Genomic DNA, 24,054 nt, shown 5'->3' with positions numbered 1-24,054 from the left:
TTGCAGCGGTGGGCTGACTGACAGCCCTCCCCTTCCCCACTTCTTTGATCTGCCGGGGGGCTGCCAGTCATTTTTGCGGGGACTACAGATGGGCCAGGTGGGGTACGAGAGAGTGAGCCAGACAGCTGTCTGGAACGGCTCATTCCAGCGGCTCATCGGATCCCAGGAATCAGTTGGTTTGTTATGGCGCAGACGGGTGATTAAAACTTCAGATCACTTTTCTGTGATTGATTGAGCCTGTCTGGTGAAATGCCATCAAGTGAAGTACTCCCAAAAGTGAGCAATGCACCCATCTGGTGCAGCAGGCGGACAAAAGTTAAACATTTTGAATAATTGCTTAATAGAACCAATTTGAGTCAACATTGTGTCTGAGGACTAGCTTTGAAAAATGGCTACAGTCGATGACAGATGCACCGCAGAGCAGCAGAGCTCAGCTGAGCCTCTTGTCTACTGCAAGGCACAACGCTGCTGCAGTAGATATGTGAATTTGGAGGTAAAGGTAGGGGAGCTTCCAACACATCTATGACAGACAATTAAAAAACACACACACACACACAAGGAATGTGTGCAGTTGGGCTAAATTGCCTTGGTCTGATTATTTTCTAACACACTTGATTTTTAGTTGTTGTTTGATTCATTTGGCACTGTTTTTGCAAACAGACCAAATGAAATGATGTTTTCTGCAATTGCTGTATGTTGGTTTCACATTACCTATCAGTCTGAATAAAGTGGACCAATCATGTTGGGTTCCTATTCTGCCAGTATCCAAGGAGATCCTGAGGGCTCCTAATACGGAGAACTAAAATTGTTCTTTATTTTCGACCCAAATACCCTTTGTGATAAATTATCGAACTTCAAATTTAAATTTTATTCAAATGAAACAATGATGTTGGCTTACATCAATGGTTCACAGAATTTTTTCCAGTTGACTTTGGATGTTCGCTTCAGCTTAGCCCAACTTAACGTTTTGCTAAATGCATAGACAAAAGTAAATATATTTCCAAAGGGTAAAAGTTACTAAAATTCAAATTATTCAAATGGCCAAAACTAAGACGACAAAATCTTATCAGAATGTGGGAACTATTGTCAATATCGTATTTGATTTTTAGCATATTTTGGTGCAATAGGGACTAGTTCTCCCTTGAAATCAATATTTTAATATTTATTAAGACTTTTACCTAGATTAATGAAGGATATAATAAAACTACCAACAGCAACGGAGGAATGTGTAAACGTGTTCTATATAAAAAAACCAAACCAGTCATCTTAAATTTGTACTCTGCTTTTTCTTTTCTTTTGTTTTGTTCTACACAAGTGACCCAGTGTTCGGACTTCTTTCTCTGTTTTGTGTCTCTAGGAGCTAAATGCGGCTGAGTAAATGTTCGTGGTGTGTTCAAATGTAAAGATTCTGCGCAGTGAGGGCTTTAGAGTGATTCCACTTCACTTTAGAGCGAATGCTGATGTCTGTAGCTAAAGAAAGAAGATCACGGTTAAGTGAAGCAGCACACTGCAGTGCTTAGAAAAGATGTTTGGGACAAAAGAAGGCCAGCAAAATTAGCTCAAGCAGAAAAAGCAGCTCGGTAAGCCCGAATTTTGTAACGCTAGACCACTTTAGATATGGAATAAGCATTTAATCAGACAGCATACTGTACACTGTGACACAGACATCAATAGTGTAATAGCTACTACCTGAGTAATGGCCCAATTTTCTTTCAGGGGAGGATTCTGATTCAATTCTTTTCACTAAACCGGGTGCAAGCGCGTGTTTCTGAGTGTATGTGCTGACTTGACTTACCCGGCATTCAAACAGCAGGCACCTGCCAGAAGAGTCGCGCACAGCCTTCTGATCTCCCTCCACCAACTCTCTTCCACCGAACAAGCAGACAGCTGGTGGGAGAAACACACACACACAAACTGAAGAAGGCGCACTATACAAGTAAACAAAGACTAAAGAGCCCAACTTCACATTTTTTGATGTTATAGTTAAGATAACAATCTGCCTTTTTCCCTACATACGGTATGTCAACAAGAAGATGTGAGCTAGCACAAAATATTTTGTTACATTAGCTAAGTTTTTTTTTTAGGTAAAGCACAGCTTGAATTATTCTACACAAGTATGTTTTCACTGCTACATAGACCAGAGCAAACAAACCCCCCACCACTTCTGAAAAAACTAAACTTTAAGACAATCTGAGTTCAACAGAAATAGCTAAGCTAGTTTCCTGCTAACCCCACACCTGGACGGGAACAGTCAAAATGGATAAATAAGCAGCTCAAAGAATAAGATGTGTGCCTTGTCTGTAAATAGCTTAAGGTAATGCTCCAACACATCCAACGCATCCACTGGAACTAATACAGCCTATGCACCAAAAGACTGAAATATCTGAATTCAATTTGTTTTGTGTTAAATTAGCTGAGATGGGACAAAATTCCCGCATTTAAAACTGAGACCTGAGGTTGAATAACATTTTATTTGATAGAAAGTATTGTGTTTGTTCCTGGGGATTAACACGATTAAATCCCTCATCTGATTTTTGGTAAAATCCTAACATAACGGTTTGGTGACCTAAACTCCAAATAGCAACTAGGAAAAAAAATAGGCTTTATTTTTTTCTTACGTTTTGCATTTCTCCCCAAATTTTCCAACACTGAAGCCAGAGCTGTTTAACATGGCTCACACATTCTGTTCTTATCATCAGAAGCTCCTTTACGCTTTTTAAAGCCTCAGGTAAATGAGAGTCAGACCGAATCAAGCATGTTAAACCCAATTAAGAGTTGCGACAGAAGCAGTGATGACATAGTTAATGTGTTGAGAGAGAAAGCACTTCCCGGCGCCGCCTTGACGAGAATCTGTTTTAAATAACAAAGGAGGCCGATGAGGGCGGGGGGCGCCGCAAAACAACGACGTGTGTAGAAAGAGCCCCGGCTTGATGACGCGCCGGGGGGGGTCAGACGGGTTGCGGTTGATGCGAGGGGCAGGGATGATTGACACCACCGATCGGGTACCATCACGGAGCGGTGGACGATGGAAGCGGACGGGTTCCCAAGCGCTGTGCTTGGCAGGCAATCGAAAAAGGAGAAAGACAAACAAAGTGCAACTCTCTCCCCTGCTGGGCCGAGTAAAATGAGATAAGGCTTTAATTTGGAGGACGAATCTTGTCTTTGTTGAGGAGAAATGTGTGGCGCTGTTCTCTCAAAAGCCGCAGCGTGCCTCATTAGCTGCGTGCGCCTCGTTGAGATAAGTGAGCTCAGGAGTGTTGGGATTTAAGAGCAACGTGTTTGTGTCAGAAAAACTTTGCTGCAGACAGATTTAGGGTTAAAGTCTACAGTGAACCCCTAAAGTCAACCGCTCGAAATGATGCTGAGGCAAGATGCTTAGAAGCCGGGTCTAATGGCTTCCTTTCTGACCCGAGTCTGATCTTGTAGTGCTCTCGCAAAGGAAGCTGGAGAGCAGCAGCATAAGTGTGTGGGAGTTGGTAATAAGCGAGTTCTGAAATGAAGTCCACTAGAACAACGAGTGAAGTCAAATCCACAAAGGAATAGACACATTCTGCAACGGTATTTTCTTCTTTATGCCTGAAAGAATATTTCTGTGTGCAGAACCTGGAAATCCTAATCACACGCCATTTACATTAAATCTTGATCAACTAAGGATTCAGCAATCTGTTTTCTTTTTTTTCTTTTTTTCACATTTCACAAGGGAGTTTATTCTGAAAGAGAGAGTGTGTTGGATGTTGCAGCACCCTGCAAGTCTACATTATATGACCTGCCCTGAATACTGTGCTCAAACAAATGAAAGCAGCTGAAATGCTAGTCGTTAAAATGTATTGTCCTGCTTTATAACGTGCGTATGCTCAGAACTACTACCCAGATTTTCTGACAAAAATCTAAATTTAAGTATCCATGAGAGACGGCGAAATGTTCAGATCCCTATTTTCCAACACTTCTTGGAGATCAGCAACAACAGTGGGTTTCACCCTGGGATCCTTCCATGAATAACATTTTTGCCCGTCTCCTTTGTGCTTTTGAATAATCAACACAAAACCGACCCTCTAGTGTTTTGTAGTGATTTTCTTATATGACCTCTTGTAGTTGTCTGTGTGGTCTTGGAGTAATACTGGCAATGAGTAATGGCTGTCAAAGTGGGTAATTTTGTTCCAATCACTTAGAAATGGCTTTGTAATCCTTTCCCCACTGACAGATGTCAATGACTTTGTTTCTCATCTGTTCACAGATTTCTTTACATCAAGACATTTGTTGCTTTCAACCCCAATCCGTGTCATCAGACAGGTTCTGTTTACGCGATATCTTGTTTCTAAAGATCTGGCGTCAGTCAAGGATGGAACTCAGCTTTCCAAGACAAAGGGGGAAAATCACTTTTTCAGACAGCCAGGTAGTTTCAGGTTGCTGTTTCACCATAATAAATGAGCTCATCGTCTGAAAACTGCTTTTTTTTTTTTCCTCAGGTTAACTTTTTAGGTATATTAAAATTTGTAAGGTGATTTCAAATGTTTAGGTGGGTTATAAAAAAAGCAAACAGAACAAATCTGACAAGGAGAAAATACCTCTTCTCAGCACTACAAGGGTTTTTATTTAACAAACCCTGAAACGGGCAGAGTTAAGCTTGCCACTGGCATACAGAGTATCTAAAGGTTTGAGCAAGTCAAATTTAAGAAAAACAAAAAAGAGAACTTTTTAATGCCATCATGAATCAAGTTTAAGACCATAAAAGTGTAAATACAGGTAATGGAACTTCCTGGATTACAATCAGGTATATCAATAACTGTGAACTCAGCTTTATGCTTCTCACACTGCATGTTGCCCTCTACAGCCTTAAGGCCTCATAGTGGTCAGGGTAAAAGTTTTTGTTTATGTTTTGCTTCTAGTCTTGTATGGGTTGCCAGCATCAATCAGCCAGTGGAAAAAATGTATGTTGTCCAGCCACATTTATACTTGCCCATGACAGAGGCAAAAAGCTAGCTAGCTATGACAAAGGTATGTTAGAAGCTAGAAAGGGCTACCTCAACTGAATGCACAAAATACACAGAATGCAACAAAGATGTCTGCGTGCAACTCAAATGCTTGCCTGACAGACGAGTCGAGCAAACATTAAAAAACTACATCAAATAGTCCCATTATAGCAGAATTTAAGACCTACTATTAACAAATTTAAGGCCTGCTTGCATTTTCATTAAGGAATTTCAGACATCTTAAGACCTTAATTTCCAACACACAAATTTAAGACTTTAAAGACATGTGGACACCTTGTGATGAGAATTACGCATCTAGCAAAATTAACGAAGAACTTTAATTAGTTTACCAAAAATCTTATTTTTGCTGTTTGAACATTTTAAAGTGTGACGGATTGCATCTGTTGGGAAATGAGATAAAAATGTTATGATAGTATCGCCTATTCTTCCCTGAGACTCACGGTTTCTTCTTCTGACAGAGCTGAACCTCGTCTTATGTCACGCATGCAAACGAAGCCGGAGAGCAACAGCAGAAGAACGTGGGAGTTAATGAGGATCGATCTCTGAAAGGAAGTCGGCTGGCACTACGTGTGAAGTCAAATCTGCAAAGAAATACTACGCAGCCATACATCCTGTATTATTACATTTTTATATGATGTCTGATCTTATATGTAGGGCTAAGAATTAGACTATAAGTAATTACAAACCTCAGAGTAAGGTGAGTAGACTGTATCAACAACATGTAAGCTCTACATTGATCCAGACACTGGCTGGTTTTTTTTCTACCATTTTTCAGAAACATTTTTTTTTTTTTTTTTTTTGGAAAAACTATTCCATGGTGTGAAAGGATAATATCCACTGAAATCCATTTGTAATGAGAGTGGAATTGAGAGAATATGAGATGCAGACTGCTGCCGTGAAGAGGCTAATAAGAGTTCATTGCTCAGCTCAAAGACTTTTGGAAAAAATAAAAAAATAAAACCCCCGACCCTCTTTGTAGCAATGTGATGAAACAGAATTATTTATGCCCCCCAGCCAGAACGCATGAGCGCTAAAAGTTAAAAAATGGACATTTATGGAGACGCTGCCAAGCGTGCGCCTCATTTTGGGCCTTTAACATTTAACACTTCGCTCCTCTTCACTTCTCTCAGAGCGGCAGCGTGTCACACCACAAATAGGAAGTACTTTTCATCGCACGCAGCGATCCCATATTCACTGGCTCACGTCTGTGTGACTGCTGGCCATCTGTGTTTTGAAGCCAGCTTGTGAATAATTGATTGGTCCGCGTATATGCCGAAAGGACGGACTCACCTCGAGGGATGTGTTAGGATGTAGCTTAGCAACACGGCGGAGCCCCGGTCAATTGTCAGGCAGCCCTGGTGGAGGCGTTATGTTTGCTCTCTGAATCTGCTTGCGGAGGTTGCTCCGCTCTGATCTGGAGTGTGTGTGCGTGTGTGTGTGTGTGCATGTGTGCCTGAGCTATAGCGTCCATGTTTTCGCAAGTGTAGGAAGGTGCAGAGGTTAAGAGTACTCCACTTACACAGGCACTCCTTGCAGCAGGCTCCCTTCACGTAGGCAGGAGCCGTGCCTGCCGGGCACTGAGGGGGAGGGCAGGAGATGGCCTCGCATTGCACCGTGCCGTTCTGCAGGAGACACAAAAATCAGGCTGTTTGAACAGTGACCAAACGACCACAGCCTCCACCACACTTCCTCCGCGCAAGTGTGCAGGCCCTGTCTGGTTGCATCCTCTCTAAGCTGCCTCCTTGTTCCTGCTGTGGAAGAGCATCCTGACAGAATGATGCTGCCATTACCACATTTCACCGTACGGATGGTTGCTACGGGGTGACGTGCAACACACACACACACACACCCACACACGCACACACACACACACACAGCATTTTGAATGTAAGCAAAAATATTCCAACTCGTGGTTTTTGATTTGACTTTGCTTGAAGAGAGAACCTTCTTCCATATGTGGGTTGTAGCTAGCAACAAACCAAGCACAGGAGCCTTTTTTTTTTTTTATTAAATTACAAAAAGGTGAACTCTAACTGACTTCAGGGGGAAATTAGTACAGGTTTCATTTAAGGGCATCAGAGTAAATTACATCAATGCACAGGGTTTTTATTTTATTTTATTTAACATCACAAAAACATAAAATCTTGCCAAGTATTTTTTGGTTCTAGTGAAAGTATCATAGTGCACTTGAAATAGGACAAAACCAAAGGACGTTTCAGCAACAAATAGGAGATTGGTTCAAGCTAATAATAATGATGAAAAAGTACTGGTAATAAGTGCCCGTTGAACAGGACATTTTGACTCCAAATTGGACTTGATCTTGTTCAACTGGCAGATTATTTCACTAATCATAATCTGCCAGTTATTATCAGAGAAATAACTAGAACTTTTTAATCAATATTAAGCATTTATTGACCTAAAACAAGTTCCTGTATTTCTCTAAAAAAAATTACTTATAAGTTAGTTTTGTCTTATTTCAAGTGTACTAAGATAATCGCTCTAGAATTTATTTAGTACGATTCAATGCTTTTGCAGAGTGTGAGAAGCTCTTAGAACGAGGGAGCAATTGCTTTGCCTACTTCGCAATTATGAACTACTTTGTGCTGACCTTTTCCACATAAGATCCCGATAAAATACAGTGAAGGTTTTGGCGAAATGTGACCAAAAGTGAAAAAAAAAAAACAATCAACTTAGGACCAACTCTGAAGTGAGGAAGGAAGTGACTGCATAAAGGAGCTGGAGGAGGGTTCTAACCAGTCAAAAAGCTGCTGCGCTTTCAACCACGTTGCTCACTTTAATCTACCAGATTTGAGGTAAAACTGCTCAACTTCAACATTAGCAAAATATCAAATTGGCACTGGAATTGCAAGAGCTCACAGATTCCTATTGAGTTATTTTGGTACATGTGGGTTAACGCCTTGCAAACAGCTGCACAATGCTATTCCCAAACCCATTCATAAGAACAGCGTGAATGATTCAAAACAACCTGGTTGCTTTGATGAACCCCACACATCCTTAAACCAAGTCGGCAGTGGCGTTCGCAAATGCCGCCTGCTGTTTAAACTGACCAAAATAAATTGGCATTTGAACATCTCTTAGCGGGAATACAGAGATAATGTGAATTGGGTGGTTAAATTGTTCCACGGCGATGGAGTCCTCCACGTAAAGATCAGCACATAACAGAGAGAGGATCAGACATTTACCTGATGAGACATTTTAAGTGACTTAACGGTGGGTCTGCAAGCTGGTTCTCAAACCAGTCGCTGTACAGGACCAGTAACGAACTGGCTCCTATTGTTGGTTTAGCCATGGAATAAAGTAGGACAGCCATTTTACAGTTGCACAACTTTAAACCCTTGATTCTTCTGAACGCCAGAGTTCAGCACGATATGCACACTTTAGTTAAAAAAAAAATAAATAAATAAATAAATACATGACTGGCTTGTGAAAGCTATATTTTCTCAGCGCATGCAACACATTCCAGGGGCGTCTACTTTCTGGCTGCTGTGCCCGTAATTAACATCGTTTTCACGGCTGAGAGCTCTGTGACAGCAACATCTATGAACCTGATCCACGTAATTGATAACATCTTAATGCCTCACCTTTGAATTTCAAAGGTCACATCTAATTGCGGCACATAAGGTAAGGAGCGCATCCCATCTAATTCCTTAATTGCAGCCGGGGTAACGGCAAAAACAGCGTCCCTATAACGAATGTAGCTGTTCCATTGGTTGAGTGGGCTGAACAAATCCCTGATGGTAATTATCATCTGTCAGGAGCAATTAGGTGCAGCACATTAAGAGATATGTGATTTCTTTCTTCTGTGTTTTTTTTTTCTCTCTCTCATTGCATGTTGGTTAGCGGTGCGTGAAGGTATCCGATTGGCTGGACCGAGCAGTTCAGCAGCTCCTCGGTGAGAGTCATGTTTCAAAACTGAGCGCGCTGACAAACGGTGAAATCTGCTCGCTGATGCGGAACAGGCCCAATATCTCCAGTCATTTATAATTCTTTACACTTTTTATGTGGCAAAGTAAATGCCTGGGAGTATAATAACCCAAAGCGGAGTTTGTTTGTGTTCAGCGTGGGAGCACCATGGGAAGCAGTTTCATTTCTCTGGGGTTAGAAAATCTCATAATGTACAAGGAAAAAAATAAAACAATAAAAAAAAATAATAAAAAACGGCAACACAAGTTGATGACGGCAATTTGCTGCAATTCAACCTCCAATCGTCTATCCAGCTCGACATCTGCCAACTCAATCAAACAATAAACGTAAAAACCTAACTCGTGCAATTATGGAAGTGAACATGTGTGCGTCACATATGGACAACCGAGCCGTGTGCTCAGACAACAGCAGTACAGACATGATCAACAACGCATGTTCCCACAAACACAAACCTCATAATTACAGCGCTTATTTGATTACTCACTCAGACATTCGTAAACATAAGAACCAGCCGTAATAAGCAAACAATTTTTGATTATATTCATTCTTTTACACACAGGGAGATTACATTTTAGCCCATCTCTCTCTCTCTTTCTCCCTCTTCCACTCACACGCACACACGTCAAAGTGTGAAGTCCCACCGAGCACGTGCAGTTCCTGCAGCCATCTGTCCAGCCCTCGTCCTCCCGGTAGACGACCCCCTTGACGCTGCAGGTTCTCTCACAGTAGCAGCCGTCCAGCCCGTTCATCTTCTCCTCGGCCCTGGACAGCTGCTCGCCCCGCCCGGAAAACACACACACACACAAAAAAATTAAATATCCCAAAACGTTACGAGCCAAGAAAGGAGGATTCCAGTCAGATTCAGTCCTTTTCTATATCCGCACGCAGAAATGGAGACGGTGCAATCTCCTCGTTTTTTGTTTTTTTTTTGGGGGGGGGCAACGGCTTTGCACCGGACATTTACTTTATTTCTGAGCAGGATTTACTAAGCAGATTGAACTGTATGAATATAGCTATGTGAAAGCATCAAGTGCAGTGAGGTGATCATTGAGATTTTTCTTTACTTTCTTTGCATTTTTAATTAACAGAGAGATCCAGCTCCTCTGTACTTTAAAAAGACTTATCTGACTAAAGACATCAGAATGGTATCTTTACATCAGAAAGTGAAAGAAACAGATTGTTAAAGCCTTTCCGGTGATGTGCTCATCTGGAAATAATAAATTAATTCACTTTTTTTTTTTTTTTTTTAAAGAGTCAAAAATGTGACAAATAAAAACATGTAGTGATGTAGATTCTAGAAATATGCCATAAAAATTGCATATAATAACTTTTCGGTTGATTTCATGTAAGTGAAGGCTCTTTGGTTTTTATTGCGGGGTGCAGCCTGCTCACCTCCCTCTCACCAGAGTCCCTGGTCTCATTATCAGGGTTGTGTAAGTCTGATGGGTCGTCTCTGTCCTTAATTTATTTAACATCTGCTTATCGACCGTCGCTGCTGAAGCATCTGCTGGTGTTTCCACAATAATAACAGTTGTCTTTTCTCGCTCTCTCTTTCAAAAAGCGATCGCGATTTTAAAGATAAATATTTTGATAGAAATATCAAGTTATTTTTCACGATAGAACCAGAGGAATTCTACATTTTCTGACATGGTTTTGATTTTTTGGGAAGGCAAAACAGCATCAGGTAGGTTTGGGATTTTTTTTTTTCCTTTTGTTTTTGTTTCCCCGCCCCACAATTATCAACCGGCTTCAAACAGATGGTATTTGTCTGTGCAACTGGCATGATTCGCAAAGCTCCGGTTTTTATGAGAATGCACAGCTTTTAGCTCTGGTTGTGATTTTACACAACCGTGAGCAGGCCAGTTAAATGTGGGCATCGGCGTCAGAGCTGATGTTTTTGCAACTAAATTGAGAATTTAAAATATCTGAAAGCTTAAGTTTGCCCCAAAAAAAGTAGCATCTGCAATTACCTTCATAAATCTGCTCAAAAGTATTTGCATCAGAAGTCAAACTACTTCAATAAGAAGCTCTGGAAAAGACTGTTATACCTTTAACAGTCTTTTCCATTCACAAGTTAATATTTTTTTATTTTTTGCAGTTGCAACACTTTAATTCACACCTTTAAATATACTTGCTTTGTGAAAAGTCGATATGCTCATCTTCTGCAGGATTAATTGTCAAGCAGAAACGTGTCACATTACCTTGCTTGATGTTTTCGCGAGGATGTCCTGCAGCTCCATGATTTTCTGCACAAGTCCATGGAAGTCGTTGCAGGTTGGACACGCTGGGTCACAAAACACAACGCAGAACAATTTTTAGACCATGTATTCGAATACATTAACTGTGCTTTTTTTCACTAAATGATCACAAAGCAGGAATAAAAAGAAACAAAAAAAACTTTCTTCTATTTCTGACTGAAAGCTTCTTAATATGAAAAAGAAGTTTATTTGTATAAAAAACCTGAACAGTGTAAACAAATTCAAAATAACAAGCAACACATATCCACCGCGAAAAGCAATTTCAACGTGATATGTAAATTATACGTATGTGGATATTGGTGCAGAATGAGAATACCCTAAATGTATTATCTTCTGGTGCATTTTGCACAGTTTCACAGAGCGTAAACCAGCTGAAGAGACGAGTTTCTCTTTGTCTCTTAATAGCAGTTGTAACCATTAAAGAAAAAAAAAAACATCAATGTTTTATACAACAGGTACCGAGGTTTAAACCAGAAAATAATAGAACAATCAAGTCTCACTAAGTGTAAATTAAATTAGTTGTTATCCTAATAAATTACATTTTCTAAAACAAGTTGAGAAAGACTTACTTCTGTTCAGATCTGGACACTGTGAGATGTATCCCTGCGGCATCACCAGGATCTCTACATCCTGCATCACTCCCTGCATACAGACGTATAAGCAGTGTCTTCATTAGCGAGCTTTCAGTGAACAGAGAGACTGTAAAAATTAGATAACAGAGGTTAAGGCTTAAGAACCCGATAGAGCTTTCTAAGCAGGCATGGGCCAGTTTCTGGTTTCACGATATTATCACCCACAAAAGCTTTCGGAACTGCCGTTCGTGAAGTTAAAATCCCCTTTATTGACCTACCAGGGAGCTTTTTCTGGGTTTACAGAGTAGTCTTACATACTATCACTCCTTTTCTGTTAGCGCTGTTAGCTAGCTGCGTTTGACGGCTACATAAAGGCAAATTCCCTGGATTTATTAGAAATGAGGTCGACTTAGCTGTTCAAAACTTCCCAAAAAATTCTAGTTATTACTCTTTTTAAGGTGACACTGTTTAAAAACAAGTATTTGTGACAGTGTATGAAAGTTAGCATCTGTTTTTTTTAGCAAAACAAATAACTGCAGGCTGGCTAGCAGGGCGTATAGCTGAGTGGCTAACCTCGGTGCATAATTCAGTGCAACTCTGGAACAAAGCCTGTTAAGTTAAGAGGCCACAGAAGATCTGTAGCCTTGAAGGAAAATATCCAGACACTATTCATCCAGTCTGACTAAGCTTGGGTTACTTTGAAGAGGAAAGGGCAAAAACTTCAGACTCTGAGTGTGCCAAGCTGAAAGAGACATAACCTAAAAGACTTGCAGATGTAATTGCTTCGGGAGACGTTTCTCAGTTAGTATTGAGGCAGCAGAGCTGATGTCAAACGCATACCGTACATTTCATAGATGGAATTATTTTTTTTTTAAAGTCTGTCATTCCTCCCTACTCACCTCACATTTATGCGTCTTTTGTAGTTCTTTCTCATAAAATCCAAGCATTAACCTTGAGAAAAAAAAACAAAAAAAACCCCAGAATGCTACACTGTTGAAATCTTAAATAGGTGCATGAAAATAAAATAACTCCAGCTAAAGAAATAAGGTGCAAAAGAAGAAGAAAAAAAGAACATGAAGTCAGCCGTGACCCAATAAGAACCTGTTTACTGAACGGATCTCTGGAATTAAACAAGCTAAGAGAGGGAAAAGGCAGTGAATCTGAGAGTGAGCAAAATCATATTTATCAGTCTGAGCCTTACCAAGGCTGTTGAGTCATCTCATATATGGAGATCAGGAGGAAGTTGGGTTAAAAAAAACATCATGGGGAAATTAGTGTGTGTGTGTGTGAAATTAATAGTTTTATATGGTGGTTTCTCACAAGCATGAACATTAGGTCCAGACTCGGCGTGATGCACAAGACCCAAACTGATAGCCTTTTGTTCTCTGCCCAAACACCAGCCGCCCCTTAAACGTACACATCTAAACACAGATACTCTGTTGCCATGGCGACCTGGCCCAGTGCAGTCCTCCGGAGCGTTTATTACCCTTACAGAAGTGGAGCAGCAGAACTTAGGAGAAATTGTTTTTTAAATTGTCTTGCCACTTCAATTTGCTGGCCGTAAATTTAAAATCCAGCCGAAATGACGCGCCGATTTTTTCCACGAGCGAGCGCTAAAAATGAAAAAAAAAAAAAAAAAAAAAAAAAAAAAAAGCAAATAAATAAATAAATAAACAGAAGAAGACAGGGCATCAAAATTGTAATGAAACCGCGAAAAAAGTACATATGTGTGGCCACGGTGCCACATTTGTATAATGTCATAACCTCCAGCCGATGAATTCTTCCCCGAACGACAAATATGCAGTAGAGTCACAGTGAAGCGTTTAACCAACTAATGTGACAAATTTGTGAGTGAGGTTTAGTAACCGGGTGGACTTATATGAAATCTGTCACATTTTATTGGATCATTTTTGGGAGAGTTGGCGCACTGCAGAAAGGAAAAGAGCTGTCAGGTGTCTAATAAATGAACAGACATATGAAAAATCAACCGCCTGGGATATTCTGCTGAGCGCTAACAGTAAGTGAAACATTACATTAAGCATGCGGAGAGGAAAGGAGGAACATTTAACTGTTTTAGCTATTTAAAATGTAAAAGACCAATAAACCTAAGAAGAAAATCCCCAACCCCTTGACTGTTACGATTGCTGTAATTCTTTGTAACTGTTCATCTGCTCATTTTACTTGGACCACTTTCTAAACTGTTATGTAAAAAGACGCCATCTGTAGGGAGATATATTGATCTCAAAGGCTCTTTTAATAGCCCAAAAAGTTAGACCATGAAATTCTGCACTGTTGAAATGAAAAGATCCAGACATCAGTACAACCGAGTGAATAAAGCGCTCGTCTTAAAGCACCCTGTGTGATCTGAATGACATAGAAACACTGTAAAAGTTCTGTCTTCTTTCTACTACTTCTTATTTCAACTTCAAATTCACAAATACTTTATTGATCCCGAAGGGAAATTAAATGTTGCCAATTCAGATCCTTCAAAGTGTTAGATGAGAAAGGAGAACGTCTTAATGTTGATTAAAATAATAGAGCGGTAAACTGTTTTAAAACAAATTCTAAATTATTAAGGAGATAACATTTTTAAGCTGTTTTTAGCATCTCAAATTAGCAGTTAGCACAGCTGGCAACAATAAAACAACATTTGTATTCCACAGTCAATGACTACCTTCAGACTGAGAACTTAGAAAGCCTTTCCAAATCCAGCATCTTGACAGAAACAGGATGTAAGGTTATGAGGATGAAAGAGGAACTTTGCTGCGCTCCATTCTGCCTTCCTGTTATTTCCTGAAAGTCTTGTTCTCACTCTCTCCTACGAAAGACAAATCTCAACATATGAAAAAAAGGCTTCCTTTTAACTACCGGTACCTGATTTTATTCTGAAAAAAACAAAACAAAACAAAAAAACAATCAGGACCAAAAATATCTAATCTTGAGACTCTTATTGACAACATCTACATCAAAGCTCTACGCTGTTATCACAATCTGGCAGGACAAGAGTATGATGCATTCACTGATTTAAAAAAAAATAGATAAATAACTTTTATAATTTCACTGTCACCGCATTCTAGTCGGCACTCACATTCCTGGTGCCTCGCTTGTTGTTTTCTCGTCACATCACGTTCCACGTGTTCTTAAACGAGGAGAGCCGTCTTGCTAGCAACTAATCAAGATGCCCAAAATCAAAGAGGGACGCTGCTGGATGAGATTTGTGGTCGACCACCGGGGTTGTCTTTGTTTAACCCATTAACACAGTGGAAACAAACAGCCAGAACGCAGTGGGTGAAGTACTGACAGGTACGTATAGGCAGAAGGCCGCCACACACAGAGCTAGTCAAAAGCACACCGACTGTAATAGTAACACCTGGAGGTAGAGTGATATTTCTGCACTGAAGTGTCTCCCCAGGTGAGACGTTCTGAAGCACGTCGCTGGATGTAAGTGATGATATACTGTTTGTCTCCGGCTGGAAAGCAGAACTGTAGATTGTGGGCTCAACGAGCACAGTCCACAAGCTACTTAATGATCTCTCCCAAATCAGCATCGTGGGAGTTGCTGAGATAATTGAGCTGGGCTTTGCTGCAGACCAAGGAAAAGAGAGTAAAAAAAAGGATGAAAATAATAATAACAAAAAAAAATAAAAAGAATCTCTATTCTGACAGAGTGAGTCGAACAACCCTTCAAATTAAAATGGCAAGCCTTGAGAAACGCTCGCAATTAAATCCCAGAGCCACAATAAATAACCCCAAATGAGACAAATGCTGAATGAGAAATGAGAAATCGGGCTTGGGGAGGAAAGGTGGCGCCCAAAGCATTAGCTGCCAGCTAATATGACGGATCAAGACAAGCATCAGCATTAATATATTCTGGGGGAGAAGTGCTGACCTTGAAGAAGCCGTGAGCAGAGTTTCTCTGTCCGAGCCAGAAGGACGTATCCTCAGGAATGTCCATAAAGGGCGCATCCACCACTCGTTCATAGATCCTGAAAAACAAAACAAAAGCACAACAGACTTAAAGTTGACATTCTTAAACACGTAATTGGTGGCCTTTACTCTCTTCATCGCATCAGTTTCTCTCTACGCTGTAGGACCTGGAAACTTTTTCCCCAAAGGACAGCACAAACAGTCACGGGCTCTCAGCAGCGCGCATGGTGACGCCGTCTGCTTCCTTTTGCTGTGCCAAGGTAAGCATCGTCCTACGTGAGCAGTAGCACGGCAATAAAATTCGTACAAACAGGTGCAAATATAAAAGCGGGAGAATCCAAGGTCTCTGTAACACGTAGGAAGTGAGGTCAGCTTAATTGAAACCTTGGCAACTCCCAATTTTGTGGAAATCAGAAGAGGATTTTTTTTTTTTTGATCCAGTTTGACTCATTACGACGGGTCAGCAATGCAGGTTCTGCTATTTTGGATGAGCAATGAAAAATAAGGTTGCAATCCCTCGAAAGCGTCTCACCTAAATGTAATGAAAGCCGTGTTTAAATGGGGTAAAACCACCGCAGACGCAAACTGGGCCAAAAGCTCGGATGCTTTTCTTTGTTGGCAGCTCGGCTTCTATGTCTGTGTATGATGGAGTTTTAGGGCTATGAAAAGAAATGTAATAAAATTATGAGAATGGCCACAACATTACAAGAATGAAGTCACATGAGACTAAAGTCAAAGTAATGCAAGTATAAAGTCATAATGTGTAATGTGTCCTGCTGCTGATAATAATCTGATGCAAATGTGTCAGCAGATTAAATATGTCCTTATTTGTAAAACCAAAGTATTACTTTGTAATACTTACTTACTTTTACTTATTTACTTTGTATTCCCTACATTCCTCATTTCACCGCAGCTGGGGTTTTTTTGTGTCGTAGTTTTCATAATATTCCAACTTTATTCTTGTGATATTATGATTTTATTCTCAAATTACCACGACTTTGTTTTGATAATATTCCGACTTTATTCTCAAATTTTTATGACTTTATTCTCGTACCAGTTTATCTTTGCAACATCGTCCCTTTATTCTTGTAATATTTTAACTTTATTCTTGTAATTTTATGGCTTTATTCTCGTAATTGTATCTGCATTTATTTTCTTACTCCTACCCTAACACTCTGTCACATTTGTAGCATTTATTACGTTTATTCTCTGTTATACTCTTTCACCTATTGTAGCACAAAAGCGAATTGTTTCTGTCTGATGCAAAATGGTTCCTCCAAACGATTCGTTGTGGGAACATTTCAAACGTAGAAATCACAGTTAAGGTTGAAAAAAAATCACGCATCATTTATTTCACAATTTCCAGTTTTTCATTTTACTTTTACGTCAAAGGTTTGTGGCTGCAGCAAGACAAGGAGTGAAATAGTTCAGGGACGAATATCTCTGCAAGAGCCGGTCGACGGATCCCAAAACTCGTACCTGTTGCAGTCGACGTGCAAAATGACGTGGGAGGCGCTGACAGCCACGGAGACTTTGTGCCACTGGTCGTCGGCCAGGCTATAGGGGAACACCTCGGTGTGGTCCTGGTGGCTTTTGGTGCGGTAATGAAGACGCACCTCACTGCGCTGGCCACTGCTCTCAAGCTCCAGAAACCTAAAAAAGTTAAAGTAGCACCAGTCACCTATCACGATTAAAAAAAAAAAGAAAAAAACCCATCCAGATAAGTAATGCCATTATCAGTTAAACGCCTTGATCATTTGACAATGTGTACTCAAATTCCTCAGATCAGCAACGATATTTGAAATGTAATCCCACCAGCAGCTATACGGCTGGTAGACGCAACATCAGCAGCGGCCAACAATGGAGAGCATCTACTTGTTCGACTGTTTACATTGGAGTATTAGTATTCGTGGAGAATCCTCTTCTCCCCCAGCACTGAGATTTACCAACCATGAGAGACTAATGAAAAGAGATGCCAGTACACACACATACACACACACACACACACACACACACACACCCGCACACGCACACCCACGCACACACACACACACACATCATCATCATCACTGCTTTTAAAGGCAGACTTAGTTAAAGAAAAGTTGCTTCCTGGAAACATCATTCAAAGCAAAAAGCAAAGAAAAAAAAAAGAAAGAAAGACGCTCATGAAAGAGTAGCAATAGAACTGATTTATCTGCACACCACATCTAATAGATTTACTCTCCCCTAGCCATGCATGCACATTAATCCTGGCTCTGGAAGTGCACTCGCTTACACTTCTGATGCTGAATTAGTCCTTGTCACATTTCCAAATGAAACCACGCAGCGCTGCTTTGTAGAATCTGAGCGGCTGGGAAAGCTAATCAGCGGTGGGGGAAAGTCATTAACATCCCTGGGAGCTCTTTGCTCAGGACTGACTTTAATGTACAAACTGTTCAATCAGTGCATTATGGGAAAGTCAGATTGCTGTTCTGATCGTCCAACGGCTCAGCTAGCACAAACTAATAGAAGCATTAGCATACCGGGTGCAGACAGGGTCTGCGGCTCACAATTACAAACTCCGCGCTTGCAGCACCTGTGGACGATGACGAACACATCAGCATTTAAATGGAGCTGCTGCGTTTGTTTAGCCAGTGTGTAAAACACGCAGATGCTAACTGACTGCAGACATTCAGTCTGTTGAAATGACTAAATGAGATGTTTTACATTTTGAATGCAACTGCAATTATGGTCAATTAGTTGAGTTTATAGTATGTCACATTTTGGCTACTGCTCAATCATCAACCTCACCAAACTCTTTTTGATCACATGTAATGCACATTTTCTCAAGTGCACCAGTCTCTCCTGAAGCAGCATGGTGCTACCACCCACGTTAGGAGTGTGTTCTCAGTCCTGCAAGCTTTTTCCCTCTACATGTAACAGTGGTCATTCTGACCACAGGACGCGTTTTTATAAAACAATAAGGTTGAAAAGCTGGAGATGGACTTTTAATGTTGCTTGTTTTGGAGAAATGGCTTCTTCCTCTCCAAGCGACCTTTCATTCCTGCAATTTATTTTACCGTTTAAACCTCAAGTTTTTAGTGCGGCGTGTTCCTGACTGCGGAAGCGAACTTATGATTCTGGTAAGGGATTTAAAGAAATCAGTCACTGTACGGCTATAAGTGACTGTTAAATGTCTTCTTATCATGTATGTGCACATCTGCTTTCAACTAGAATTGCAAAAACCCTACTTTACAGCTCCAAATATAATAATATAATATATGTAATATAATAAATTAACGCTCACACACATCTGAAGAAATTTACAAAGCTGTTCTTATGTATTCTTTAATTAGTAAAGAGACATTGGAATCAAACAAAAAAAAAACTGTGAGAAATAAACAGTTCATTGGTTTTACCTGTGCTCAGAATGATGGATGGAGAGAATGACTCCTGAGTTGAGATGATCCTGCTTGAGGGTCACCAGCACAGTAAACTCATTCTTGCCTTTAAGCTTCTGGACCATCCGTTTAGAAACCGCAGCAGGAGCTTTTACTTCCCTTGAGGTCCCTGGAGTGAGAACAGAAAGATAAAGAAACTGTGACAAATTTAAAGAGATAAATCTTTAATGAGTGCTGGCTTATTCCTCTTTAAAACGACAAAGACTAGAAAATATGGCAAGCAAGTGAGGCAAAGTGTCTGTTGACCTTTTTAAATCAGGAAGTTGCTGAATTAACCCAGCAGCTTCTCGATGTACTCAGAAACGAGGCATGCTCTGTGTTTTGATAAGACTAAGCAGCACAGCTCTTCCCATGAGGCTTTCAGAGTGGCACTTTTTTTTTTTTTTTTCCTTTATTAGCGACACATTTTTAGAAAAGATAAAACTTATAATAGTAAATAGCAGCTTTAACTTTTGGGCTTCAGGTTTACCAAACTTTCTCCAAATCTATTCCAAACATCTTGTAGAACTGTAACGCTGATCCTTTCGCACACTGGACTCCATTAATCAGAACATTTGTTTTTAGACAGGAAAACAAATGATTGCCCCACATGTGATCCATGACGCGGCGTGTTTACTGCTGGAAGAAATTGGGACTTAAACTCCCAATTTTAAGTCCCAATTAGCTTGGTTTTTCTGATCCAGCTGATCTGAAGACAATAAATAAATAAAAAAAAGTAAAAATTCCTTTTCAGGAAGTGATCGTATCACAACAAAAAATTTCTGATAAACTAAAAAAAAAAACACCCTAAAAAACCTGAAACACAAACATAGTCTCTGCAAATTTTGTGTGTTAATTTGATATTTGAAGTGTTTGCCTCAAAGAAAAGTCACAGGTTTATAAAGTCCGTCTGACAGCCTTCAACCCCATATCAGTTCATTACACTGCAAAGCTTCAAAATAGATGCTACTGTCCTGCAGAGTATTGAGCAGAGACATGCAGACATGCTTTTGTAAATTTTTTATTTCTTGAGCTAATTATGCAAAATGGAACATGCTGTTCAAAGTTTTGGTATTACTTTTTAATGATTCGGAGCTAAAATATTCCCTATTTCAGAAAATATATCCTATTGTAGAAATATCTAAACCTTTTTACTGTATTTAAGGGAGTCAGACAAGTTGCAATATATTCTCCTGGACTTTTCATCTTGTATATTCCAGTCAAGCTAAATTATTGCAAGCGCTAAGTGATTGCTTGTTGCACAAAGTGTGACAATTGGCTTAACCCTAAAAAAGAAGTGTTCGACACCAAGAACTAGGACTGCTACAACAGATGACAGAAGGTATATCTAAAAACATGGGAATAAATTTTGCTCGCTCATATAATTCTCTTTGATTATACAAGTCTCCTAGAGAACTCTGCAGAGCTTGTGGCACATTTGTTGTGCAATCAGCCTCTGTAATATCCAAGGTGAACTGATAGGAGGAGAAATACAAGAAATATAACCCACTGAAAAAAGATCAGCTGAAACGTTGCGCTGCTAGCCGCCATTTAGCACCAGAATGGTGCTGGTAATTCACCCAACAAAGCTTCATTTTCTTTGCTCCGCAGGTCCGCAACAACATGAGCTTGCAGACAATTTAGGAGCCGCTTCGGGATCTGAGTGCGTCCCACACTTACACCAAATAGGTGCATCCGAAAATGAGAGTAAAAATGTCCACGCACCCATTTTTCTGCTGTATTCACCTGTGATAAATGAGAGCCTTAGTGAGAAATGCACTCACTATTCCTGGACCGCAATTGTTTTTGCAAGCTTTGCCATTTTAGAGATGCTCTGACACGTCAACGGCCACAATCCAGCTGACCTTGGTTTGAGTTGCTCAGGCCTTTTTATTCACACCAGTTTCTCTTACGACCAGTATGCTGACGGTCTGTCAGAATATTCTCTCAAATAGTGCAAGTCGTTCTTGCCAGCTATCGACTCCCTCCTTGGATATTTGGAAGACCTGACACATGAAGCCAGGTGACTTTAGGAGAACAAGTGAAATGCTAATAACCCTGCAGGAGAGAACTGTTTGCCAGTTGTGTGTCACCTGTTCGTACGCCCTTCTCCCAGCCATGCGCCCTCTTTTCTCCTTTCCAACAAAACTTTGTGCAACTTTAATGCAGGCATCCATAAATGATGACGTTTCTCAGAAGTAATCACATCAAAGGGCTCACTTCCAGCTATGGGAAGCGAGCAAGCGAACCCTGGCACACTCAAGCACTCCGGGACGCTGTGGCAGCTTTTCTTCAGAGTATTTAGATTACTTCCAGCTGGTGGGAGTAGCCAATTTACCCCACGCAATGCAAGGCTGGAAGTCGGGCCAGCTACGGAGTCTAAAAACAGAGAATAATGAACACGGATATCGGGAAGAATAAAGTATGACTTGGAGTTTAAGATTCTGCTGGCATGCTTCGGCATTTTCCCCCTTTTTATGCTTAATTACTATTCCGTCCAATTTTCTCTACGTTTGCGCTTCGTCAAAGGCTCTCGACACGAAACGTTTCATGCATTTTACATCAACAGACGCGTTCTCTGCCATTGGCTGACGTGGGACAGATGGTCCAATGGCGGCAAAAAGAGTTCTGCCTCGCGTTAATCTGCCGCAATCTGTAGATCCTGCTTAGCAACCAAATCCAAATGGTACTGTTGGAAATAATCCGAGATTAATGGACGTTATTTTATCCGAAGCTATAAATAGGTTTCCTTATTTTACTTTTTTTTTAACATTTTTTCTTAGCCAGGCCGCAGACTGAACAGGGAGTACCATGACATCTTAATCTTGAGCAAAATAATCACAGTGGGAGCAGGTGTCAGGGCGGGTCCGATACAGACGGGGGGGGGGGATGGTGAAGACCAGGGAACCGCCTACACTGGGCTGATCCACAATTTGGCAGCCAGGATACATTTGACCCATACGTGTCTGACTTTCATCACCATCTTTTACACGTTTAGGGCAAGGGGCTGCGTCACATGGCACGTTAGTGGCACGTTAGTTCGTTGCTGTGGTATAAATCCTCTACATGCGGTTGGCCGTGAAAAAGCGCTTAAGATCAAGACAAGCGAAGCAGCAGACGTCTCTGTATTCCTGAAAAACATACATAAATGCGCGTTTAAAGCTGTGATGAGCCAGTCAGCGTTTCCTTGTTGCCAAATCAATGCAGCCCCGCTGACAAGGCCGTTGGTCGATTATGTATTGGCAGGCGCCTGGATGGGGCAGCCACCTGCTCCTAACGACCACCCCGATGTGAAATCCTGACCCAAAGCGGCAATAAAAAGATGATTCAGTGAACCGGATTCTGATGTGAGGATTTAAAATGTAATTCCCATGATTTATTTTATACGTTTGTCGACTGGAGTTCTACGTCAATCCCAATCGCATACTTTGAAAACAAAAGTAGTCAGTCTCCTGTAGCTTCCTTTATTTTTACATCTGTTTCACCAAATACTCTCCTTGAGTGAAATTTTATCTCAAAATATCCGCAAAGTGCTTTTGCAAAGGGCTCACAGGTGTGTGAGAGAAATTTGGAGGGCAAACACCGTCATGAACGCATCAGACATCAGAGATGTGACCTCCGCGGAGGTCATGGAGGAGCTTAATAAGGGTCAGGTTCTAAACCGTCACACAAAAATGGGAAAAGGAAGACACAACTGCAGACTTAGTAAGAAATGGCTGTCCAACTAAACTGACAGGCTGAGAAAGCAGCGTATTGATCAGGGAAGCAGCCAAGAGGCCCTTGGAAAAATCTGGAGGAGCCGCAGCAGATAATCTGTCGATGACCACAACTTGTCAACACGCCACGAATCTGTTCTTTAGGAAAGAGACATTTCTGAAAGAGAGACGTAAGAGGCCTTGTTTGCGGTTTGCATCAAACCATGTAGTGAAAACAGCAAACAAGCCACGGACGGTTTAGATTCAGTTTATGAGTTAAAATGGCCCAGTCAAAGGCTGGATATGAATCCAAGAGAAAATCAACACTTTGAAATTCTAGTTCACCGATAATTATTATTATTATTATTTTTATTATTAATGCAGTCCACCTGAGCTATTTTGCAAAGAGGAACTGACAAACAATTCAAAGCTGGAAGAGACAAACCCAAGGTGTAATTGCATCATTTTACTTCCACTTCGCAAACAAGTGTGACTTTGTGTTGGTCCGTCGCATTATCATCCCAACGTGGTTGCAATAATTCATGTCAAAAGGTTTATACAATTTACTGAAATCCCAGTTTTTTTCACCAAAGGCTTTTTCTCTCATCTCATTTCTAAGTACAGATGGTTTACACTGTAAAAAATCTACGCTTCTTCAAGATTAAGGGTATCTGCAATGCTTGTTTGGAGAGGCAAACGTTCACCTCGGTTGTATATTATGTCTCATGTTTCTTCCTCTACTAGGAGAGGAAGCTTAAAACAGTCTTTCTAGCTTGCCATTACTTTTGTAGGCAAATAATGAGGACTTTCGCTCTCAGTCACCAGGTGGTTTCCCAGAACAAAGCAACACCTCCTACAGCCTTTCCACAGCATTTTGCTAATAAGCAATCTCTCCACCAGTTTAGACCGGGTGAGCCAGGAGATGAGATTAAAAACCCAGAGCCAAGACTATTCCGCATTAGATATGCAGTTGAAATAAGACGTGGAAGGAAGACATCACTGGCCCTAAAAGCATCTGAAACGACACTATTTTCCCCAGGACGAATGTTTTCCATTAAAAGGAAGAACTGAACTTGTTCCGAGTGAAACATTTTATCTGCTGGATGCACAGGAACACGCCAAAGCCAGAAAGAAAATCTTGCAGGAGGATTCACGGCGACAAAAAAAAAAACTCGAAGTCGCAGCAAACACAAAAGCTTTCATTACTGTCAAAGCTCACACACGCTGCTGTAAGTGCACGCCTGGAG

General features: G+C 40.7%; 1 protein-coding gene across 1 annotated transcript in view; it reads right to left on the bottom strand.

Annotated features, from left to right (window-relative positions):
- The window catches only part of LOC122835245 (protein kinase C-binding protein NELL2-like), a 94,898-nt gene that overhangs the window by 62,882 nt on the left and 7,962 nt on the right, over positions 1 to 24,054 (bottom strand). Inside the window, exons 3-10 of the mRNA XM_044124121.1 lie at positions 19,092 to 19,242; positions 17,173 to 17,346; positions 15,656 to 15,752; positions 11,764 to 11,836; positions 11,138 to 11,220; positions 9,578 to 9,706; positions 6,511 to 6,613; positions 1,796 to 1,887 (exon numbers count right to left, since the gene is read on the bottom strand). Coding sequence (XP_043980056.1) covers positions 1,796 to 1,887; positions 6,511 to 6,613; positions 9,578 to 9,706; positions 11,138 to 11,220; positions 11,764 to 11,836; positions 15,656 to 15,752; positions 17,173 to 17,346; positions 19,092 to 19,242 — 902 coding nt within the window. The remainder of the gene's footprint in view (positions 1 to 1,795; positions 1,888 to 6,510; positions 6,614 to 9,577; positions 9,707 to 11,137; positions 11,221 to 11,763; positions 11,837 to 15,655; positions 15,753 to 17,172; positions 17,347 to 19,091; positions 19,243 to 24,054) is intronic.

This window comes from Gambusia affinis, linkage group LG08 (genome assembly GCF_019740435.1).
Source record: "Gambusia affinis linkage group LG08, SWU_Gaff_1.0, whole genome shotgun sequence".
Lineage (NCBI taxonomy): Eukaryota > Metazoa > Chordata > Actinopteri > Cyprinodontiformes > Poeciliidae > Gambusia > Gambusia affinis.
This window is presented reverse-complemented; position numbering and strand designations above follow the sequence as displayed.